At 41.1% G+C, this 9,450-nt stretch overlaps 1 protein-coding gene across 1 annotated transcript; it reads right to left on the bottom strand.

The window, feature by feature from the left end:
• Window positions 1-8,006: 8,006 nt before the first annotated feature.
• Window positions 8,007-9,034, bottom strand: LOC142171769 (uncharacterized). The gene is made up of 2 exons (XM_075235467.1): window positions 8,837-9,034; window positions 8,007-8,252 (listed from the first exon to the last, which is right to left on the bottom strand). Exons 1-2 carry the CDS (start codon window positions 9,032-9,034, stop codon window positions 8,007-8,009), a joined length of 444 nt encoding a protein of 147 aa, XP_075091568.1.
• Between the last annotated feature and the right edge of the window lie 416 nt (window positions 9,035-9,450).

Below are 9,450 nucleotides of genomic sequence, written 5' to 3' on the forward strand. Positions count from 1 at the left end.
GTGACGAGGAACAGTCAAGACACCTACTAGACTAAATGACCTGAACAAAGTATAAGTATAGAACCAACAAAGTATAATATCTACATAAAGACTACGCGATATAACTAACAATACAGTAATTGCAATAGGAAAGGACAACAACAAGTATCGGCAGAATACCATAATAATGACACAGAAGAATGAACGAAAACAAAGCCTAAGTCCGATAATCACAGATAAAGAAAGGACAAGTAACAATTCAATAATACGACAACTTTTGCACAAAGTTTTAGTCAATAAACTCCACGAGGTACCGAACCTCGGACAAATCACAACTCACGGGTCTCAATACCTGAACCCTAACACTTGGCATCCTGTGCCCTCATGACACCTCATAACCGCACTGACGATTCGCGTGCCAAATAGAGCCATTCTCACATAGAAGGTAAGTAATCAAGGGTGTGCATCTATACTCCACAATATCAAGGAAACCTCTTATCTGATAAGAGTGCTTAACTACGTGTATGCTTATGCAAGTGTCCTAACATAGTTCATACCAGCTAGTGAGCATAAGGAAAAGAACAGACAGCACGTAGAAGTTTGTTTTCACAAATTTCACAAGATAAAGCTCACACAGATAAGTGTACCACTACACAAATATCAACAACAAAAAATGCCTCGAGGCCATTATAAATCATCACAAATCAATCCCTGACATAGCCCACCTTGGCTCGCCACATGTGCAATAGTAAGGTAAATGCTCGCCTTGTCTCGCCACACGTGTATAATAATGTTCCCACCTTGTCTCGACACATATATATATATCCTGCCTTGTCACGCCGCATGTGCAATATCAATAGTAACAATAGCACGACAGAAACCTCGTGCAACCCTATAACAAAGATATGTCAACAAAAGCCACTCCCGAGATACCGCCTCATAGTCCCAAAGTGAATATGCAAGACAGGGGGATCTCCCGAGGTACCGCCTCGTAGTCCCAAAAGTAAATATGCAAGACAGGGGGATCTACCGAGGTACCGCCTCATAGTCCCAAAGTGAATATGCAAGACAGGGGGATCTCCCGAGGTACCGCCTCGTAGTCCCATAGTAAATATGCAAGACAGGGGGATCGTCTGAGGTACTGCCTCGTAGTCCCAAAGTAAATATGCAAGAAAAACAAGTACAACAGCAACAATAATACTAATACGAGGGTGCGACAAATAAATCAACTCAGAAATTCCAGAACTCAAAGGAACGGAGGAACTAATTCACAAGGAGTAGCCACAATAGAGAATGCTAGTCATAATAAGAACAGCTCAACAAGGGAGAAAATAATATGTAACATCGGTCCCACAAAGTACAGTTCAACGACAAGAAACTAACACAAGTCAAATAGTTCCAAATAAGGGCAAGTCAACTAAGGCATAGGATATCTAAGTTTCTTTTAAGTTTGGATAATTACGAAAGAGATGCAACAAATTCAAATAAAGGTAGGCAGTGGAATGATAACCATAACCTCAATTAAGGGTGAACATTTACAAAAGGGATAACTACAACTTCAAATAATGATAAGTAGTTAGGGTAAAGACAACATGGCGATAGAAGAGATAATAATTTCAGTTAAGGCAAATATGAATCAAATGAACAACAAGAGTGGATCATTGAGCAATTAATTCTAATTAAAACAGGTAGAAGTGAAACTAGTGCTTTAGAAACGTAATCATAACGAGAACAATTACATATTATGTGAATACAAGGACCTAAGAACCCTAAAAGGCCAAGATAATTGTATACGGACTACAATTAGCATATAAGACTCAAATCCTAAGGGGTAGTTCCTCCACACGAAGTTAGGCAAGATACGTATCTCGAACCAAGCTCAATCAATCAGTAAGAATGCCCTTTCCTCGATTATCCGGCTCTGAATGGCCCAAATCTAGCTAAACACAATTACATATCATGAATAAAATTACGACAAACTATTTTAAATAATAAATCTACGACTTTAGCAAAGAATCGAAAATTCGGCCCAAAAAGTCGACCCGGGCCCACGTCTCGAAATCGAGTAAAAGTCACATAATACGAACAACCAATCAAATCAAGAGTTCACTCGTACCAAAATTATCCAAATTCGATATCCAAAACTGAATCAAAACTCAAAAATTTATTTGAAGAACTTTCCAAACTTTTCCCCCAAATTTCTCAACCAAATTCCTTAATTAAATGATGAATTCAACTATAGATTAATGAGATATAATCATAAAAGAGTAAGAATCGTTACCCACAATATTCCTCTGAAAATCCCTCGATATTTTGCCTCAGTTCTAGCTCTCTAGGCCCAAAATTGGAGAATGAAATCAACCCTCGCACTTAGCCCTTTTCTGCCCAGCGATTTCAGCTTCTGCGGGCTTCTAGTCGCACCTGAGACGCTGCACCTGCGGAACTTCCATCGCAGGTGCAGAAATGACTTAAGTCCTCTAGTCCGCTTCTGCGATCATAAGTCTGCACTTGCGAGTGCGCTTTTGTGGATTCTTGTCCGCTTCTGCGGAATCCTCACTCAGCTTGCATTCCGTTTCTGTGATCCATTCTCCGCAGGAGCGGCTACGCTTCTGCGCCCCTTTTGCCACACCTGCGACCACTAGTTACCCAGACCACGACCACATCTGCGAGCTCCCTTCCGCACGTGCAAGTCCGCACTTGTGGCCACCACACCGCAGGTGCGATTACATTAGAATCTTGAAAGCTTCAGCAATTACAGAAGTCCAAATTTCGATCCGTTAAGCATCCGAAACTCACCCGAGGTCCCCTGGGACCTCAACAAAACATACCAACGAACTTAGTCGAGCCCTCAAACAACATAAAACAGCACTAAAAACATGAGTCACCCTCCAATTCAAACTTAATGAACTTGAAACTTCAAATTTCTACAACCGATGCTGAAACCTATCAGACCGTGTTCGATTGACCCCTAATTTTGCACACAAGTCATATTCAACATTATGGACCTACTCCAACTTCCGGAATCGGATTCCCAACCCTACATCAAAAATTCCACTTCCGGTCAAAATCTCCAAAAATTCGAGTTTCGCCATTTCAAGTCTAAACGAGCTACAGACCTCCAAAATACAATCCGGACACACCCCTAAGTCCAAAATCATCCATCGGAGCTAACGAAACCTAAAGAACTCCATTCCAGAGTCGTTTTCACACAGTTCTGACCACGGTCAAAATCATAAGACTTAAGTTTCCAAAACTTGCATCCTTCTTCCGATTTGACTCCGAATCATCCGGTAGTTGAATTTAACCCCGCACACGAATCAATACACATAATACGAAGTTGCTCAAGACCTTATGCCACCGAACATGACTTAAATTCTCAAAACGACCGGCCGGTTCATTACATCCTTCCCCTGTTAAACAAACGTTCATCCTCGAACGTGCCAAGAATCGCCTCGAAGTCTTCAAATCACTGAAAGCACATATCCAACATACACCCGCGGGTGACCCCATGTCACCCCAATCCACATAAGCCTGACGACACCATCTCAACTATAATTTATCCTTTCTACCAACACCGATAAGCCTTAGAGTCAAAATTCTCACCTTTCATTCATCTCAAAAAGTCCCGATTCTAAATCCATACCCGGTGTCAGTCTCAACCAGCTGTAACAACTCATGCCTACACCCACAAGGTGCGACCACTCAACATGACACGCTACACATAGGCCCATAATAACATTTCTGATCACAATAGATGCCCGCAATCAAAACCAGCACCGACAATAGCCTCATATCCGTTAGAACCCTGTTTCAAACCTCCACAACATTGATAACAATGTAAGAAACTTGAAGACCTCTTAACTATACACTCGAATCAACAAGTCACAACTAACACCACCGGGAACACACCACGCAAGCTAATACTTAAGAAGCACAGAACGAAAATGATTGAATATGTAAAAAGAAACACATAAGAGAAATATCAAACAAGCCCGACAGGAAAAACTCTCTATCAGTATCATACTATGAATCAATTTAAAAAGGAAGAATCAGGGTATATGAACAAATCACAAGGATCTCATCTTGATATAACTTCCACCGCGTCATGCAGCCCGTCTCAAACATATCAAATCACATGGAATCGCGAGGGTCTCACCCTCAACTCGGAATCACAAGTCAAATACACATCATACCAATGGAAATCTTCCACTAACTCAATTCTGCCAATAACTCTCACCCCGGTAGAGTATAAAATCACAAATCGCAACCATATTACTCAGGAATCACATCAAACTGACCATAATGGACAACAGGAATTCACTTCTAGCCTCGTAACTCTCAATAATGAGTAAAACCAAACGATAGACACGGCTATCACTCATAGAATCTCCCAACAGGGGAAAATACATAAACATAATACTAGGTCATGAACTCACCCATACATGGGGCAACAAATAAGGGAACTCGCCCCGATAAGCAGAACAAATCAAAATACGAATGGCGCCTCTTTGTAAAAAATCAAAAGCATACCTGTATGGCTTCATCTAGCGCAACGGCTTCAAGTCTACTATATGAAACACATCAACGGGCTGAGCCTTCCCCTCTTGGGCGCCCTCTACTCGCCTGAATTCTCCGCTGTGACACAACTATCCGGAGTCTAGGACAATCTCTCACCCTGTGGCTGGTATCTCCACACTCGAAGAAACCTCTCTACTGATGTGGCTGTAGGAACTGTGCGGTACAGGTACGCTGAGACCCATGAGCACCTGAAACACTGTGCAAAGCCTGAAGTGCAAACTGAACTGACTGACCCACAAAACCTCTACCATGTTGTACCTTGCCTCCAAAATAAGGACCAGTAGATCTCTCCGGACTATGAGGCCTCCTCGCCTCCCTATCCTCTCCCTCCTGAACTCACTTGTCTCCTCTCTCTTGATCCCACATGCCCTCTACTCGACGAGTGATGCCTACTACCTACTGAAACGAAACATCCGACTCTAACTCCCAGGACATCCTGAACCGAATATCATGCCTGAGCCCCTCAATGAATTTGCAGACACGCTCTCTAACTGTAGCGACCAAAGCAGGGGCATGTCTAGCCAAATCACTGAATCTAACGGCATGCTCCGATACCACTTGTCACGACCCAATTTCCCCTCCGTTGGGTATTATGATGACACCTAGTCTTAGGGACTAGGTAAGCCTAACATTTACTGAATAACAACAATAATAAATAACACCTAACAACATTTGAAATAGAAATCTCTATAAAATTTACAATTCCCAAACCGGTAGTACAAGTCATAAGCTCTATAGAGATTGCTAAAATTTCTAAATACAATTGTTTGGAAATAGGTAAAACAGTGTGAATACAAAATAGGAAGGTGACTTCAAATCCTGCAAACACAGCAGAAGGTTTACCTTGAGTCTCCACAGCAATAATCCGCACAGCTAGCTAATGATCAACTAACTTCGAAATACCTGGATCTACTTAAAAAATGTACAGAAGTGTAGTATGAGTACACCACTGCGGTATCCAGCAAGTATCAAGACTAACCTCAGTGGATTAGTGATGAGGAACAATTAAGACACCTATTCGACTAAATGACCTGAACAAAGTATAAGTATAGAAACACCAAAGTATAATATCGACATAAAGAATACACGATATGAATAACAATATAGTAATTGCAATAGGAAAGAATAACAACAAGTATCAGCAGAATACCATAATAATGACACCGAAGAATGAACGGAAACACGGCCTAAGTTCGATAATCACAGATAAAGACAGGACAAGTAAAAACTCAACAATACGACAACTTTTACACTGGGTCTTAGTCACTAAACTCCACAAGGTACCGAACCTCGGACAAATCACAACTCACGGGTCTCAATACCTGAACCCTAACACTTGGCATCTTGTGCCCTCATTACACCTCATAACCGCATTGACAACTCATGTGTCAAATAGAGCCATTCTCAAATAGAAGGCAACTAAACAAGGGTGTGAATCTACACTCAACAATATCAAGGAAACCTCTTATCTGATAAGAGTGCTTAACTACGTGTATGCTTATGCAAGTGTCCTAACATAGTTCATACCAGCTAGTGAGCATAAGGAAAAGAACAGACAGCACGTAGAAGTTTGTTTTCACAAATTTCACAAGATAAAGCTCACACAGATAAGTGTACCACTACACAAATATCAACAACAAAAATTCCCCCAGGCCATCACAAATCATCACAAATTAATCCATGACATAACCCACCTTGTCTCACCACGTGTGCAATAGTAAGGTAAATGCCCGCCTTGTCTCGCCACACGTGCATAATAATGTTCCCACCTTGTATCTCCACATGCACAACCCCCCCCCCCCCCCCACACACACATATATATATCCTACCTTGTCATGCCGCATGCGCAATAAAAATAGTAACAATAGCATGGCAGAAACCTCGTGCAACCCTATAACAAAGAGATGTCAACAAAGGGCACTCCCAAGATACCGTATCTTAATCCCAAAAGTAATGCAAGTTTTGGAAGCTTAAGTCTTAGGATTTCGACCGTGGTCGACACTGTGTAAACACGACTCTGGAATGGAGTTCTGTCGATTATGTTAGCTCCGTTGCTTGATTTTGGACTTAGCAGCGTGTCCAGATTGTGTTTTGGAGGTCTGTAGCTCGTTTAGGCTTGAATTGGCGAAAGTCGAATTTTTGGAGATTTTGACCGGTAGTAGACATTTTGATATCGGGGGAGGAATCTGATTCCGGAAGTTGGAGTAGGTCCATAATATTGAATATGACTTGTGTGCACAATTTGGGGTCAATCGGACGCGGTCTGGTAGATTGTGGCATATATTGTAGAAATTTGAAGTTTCAAGTTCATTAAGTTTGAATTGGAGGGTGACTCGTGCTTTTTAGCGTTGTTTGATGTGATTTGAGGGCTCGAATTAGTCAAGCCCTCAAATCACATCAAACAATGCTAAAAAACATGAGTCACCCTCCAATTCAAACTTAATGAACTTGAAACTTTCAATTTCTATAACCGATGCCGAAACCTATCAGACCGCGTCCGATTGACCAAAAATTTTGTACACAAGTCATATTCAATATTATGGACCTACTCCAACTTCCGGAATCAGATTCCGCCCCCGATATCAAAATGTCTACTACCGGTCAAAATCTCCAAAAATTTGACTTTCGCCAATTCAAGCCTAAACGAGCTACAGACCTCCAAAGCACAATCCGGACACTCCCCTAAGTCCAAAATCACCCAACGGAACTAAAAAAACCGACGTAACTCCATCCAGGAGTCGTCTTCACACAGTTCCGACCATGGTCGAAATCCTAAGACTTAAGCTTCCAAAACTTGCATCCTTCTTCTGATTTGACTCTGAATCATCCGGTAACTGAATTCAATTATGCACACAAATCAATACACATAATATGAAGCTGCTTATGACTTTATGCTGCCGATCCGAATTTAAAATTTCAAAACGACCGGCCTGGACATTACAACAACGGCCCAAAGAAAAACCAAGGGGGAATTAGTATACTACCTACAAAAGAAAATATTTTTGTCTTTTTTTTTTCTTCGACTGTACTCCCTCAAGAAACCAATCGACGATATCCATCATCGAGAAAAATCAAAAATTTTAAAATTTTAATTTTTTTTTCAATTTTTCTTTTTCTATCTCTACATACTAAAACTAACAAAAGCAAAACTAAAACTTAGATACATACATACATACAAATATTCCCTACCCCACACTTTATGTTGTGGCATATCCCCATGACACACAATTAAAAAGCATAAGGTAAAGGAAAGTTCCGTGAACATCTAGTTAGGGTCTGAATCAAAGTAGGGCTCCATTCCTCGCGCCCGAACTAATGCACACATCCATGCAGACAACTTCTTAAAGTTTTCTTGGGGTATACCCCACACTTATCTTTTTCACTCACTACAACCTTCTCTTTTGAGCCCTTCACTTTCCACTCAACACTTGCAGCTGGTTTTTCCTTTTCTACCCCATTTCTACATCCATCTTGATAGTTATAGTCTTCTCACCCACTCTAAGCATGAGTTTTCTTTCTTGTATATCTAAGATAGCTATGCCAGTTTCTAATAATGGTCTTCCTAGAATGAGGGGGACCTCCTTGTTCTCCTCCATTTTCACCACTATAAAATGTACAGGTAATACGAACTTATCCACCCGAACTAAAGCATCTTCCACTATCCCCACGGGTATTAGAGTTGTTTGGTTTGCCAGCTACAAAGATATTCTTGCAGACCTTATCTCTGCAATATCCTTCTCCAGCTTCTTGTAAATAGACAGAGGCATTAGATTAATTAAGGCACCAGAATCACATACAGATTTATCAAAATCAATAGAGACAAAAGAGCAAGGTATAGTAATACTCCTTGGATCTCAACATTTTTGTGGGATTTTATTTTGCAATATCGCGCTTCAATGCTCTGTGAGCTTGACCACTGAGTTATCTTCTATCTTCCTCTTCTTTGTCAGGATCTCCTTCGTGAATTTGGCATAAGCCGACATTTGTGAAAGAGCATCCAAATATCTCTCAAACAGCTTGTCCAGCCTTTCTCTATATAGCTTTTGAGGGAAGGGTAACGCATGCATATGCTCAATCACATCATGTTCCACCCTTCTCGAATTTTCTCCCTTCTTCTTTTTCTCAGGTTTTGTCTAGCCCTTCTTCTTCTTCTTCTTCTTCTTCTTCTTCTTCTTCTTATCAACTTCATTTTTCAGCTGCTCCCCACTTTTTTTTCAGGTATCACATCTTTTTGGCTTGGGGTGGGATCTTTCAACACTTTCCCACTTCTCAAACTTACAATATTCACTGTTTCTTTGTGATTTCTCTCAGTATCAGCAGGGAGAGTTCCTGGAACCCTCTCAGATAATATTTTTGCAAGTTGCCCAACCTGTCTCTCCAGGATTCGAAAAGATGTGCCCAGCTCCTTGATAGATACAACATGAGCGTCCAGCCTTTCATCTATCTTGATAATGAAGCCCTTCATTAGATCTTCCATGCTATACTGATTAGGCTGCTAAGGTAGAAACTGCGGCCTCGGCTGATTCATAAAGCCTGGGGTTTCTTGTCCCTGAAATCCAGGGTTGTTTTGTTTCCATGCATTTGTGGTACCCCCCAGGTGAACTCCAAGAAAAACCAGGGTGTTTCTTACCCATTACATTAAATTTGTATTTTCCCACAGTATTTACTTCCTTAATTGAGGCTTGACGCTTATGAGTAGAGTGTCCTCTTCCACATATATCACACGCTGCATGAGGCTCACTTTGTATTGTAGCCAAGGTCAGCTTCCTTATTTCTTTTTCCATAGCATCAAGTTGTACCAACACAGATGTATTAGCATCAACTTGGTGAACACCAGTTGTTTTTCTTCTTTCAGTACTCTTAGAGGGCCACTTGTTTGCATCTTCAGACAAC

The sequence above is a fragment of the Nicotiana tabacum genome, chromosome 17 (assembly GCF_000715075.1).
Source record: "Nicotiana tabacum cultivar K326 chromosome 17, ASM71507v2, whole genome shotgun sequence".
Lineage (NCBI taxonomy): Eukaryota > Viridiplantae > Streptophyta > Magnoliopsida > Solanales > Solanaceae > Nicotiana > Nicotiana tabacum.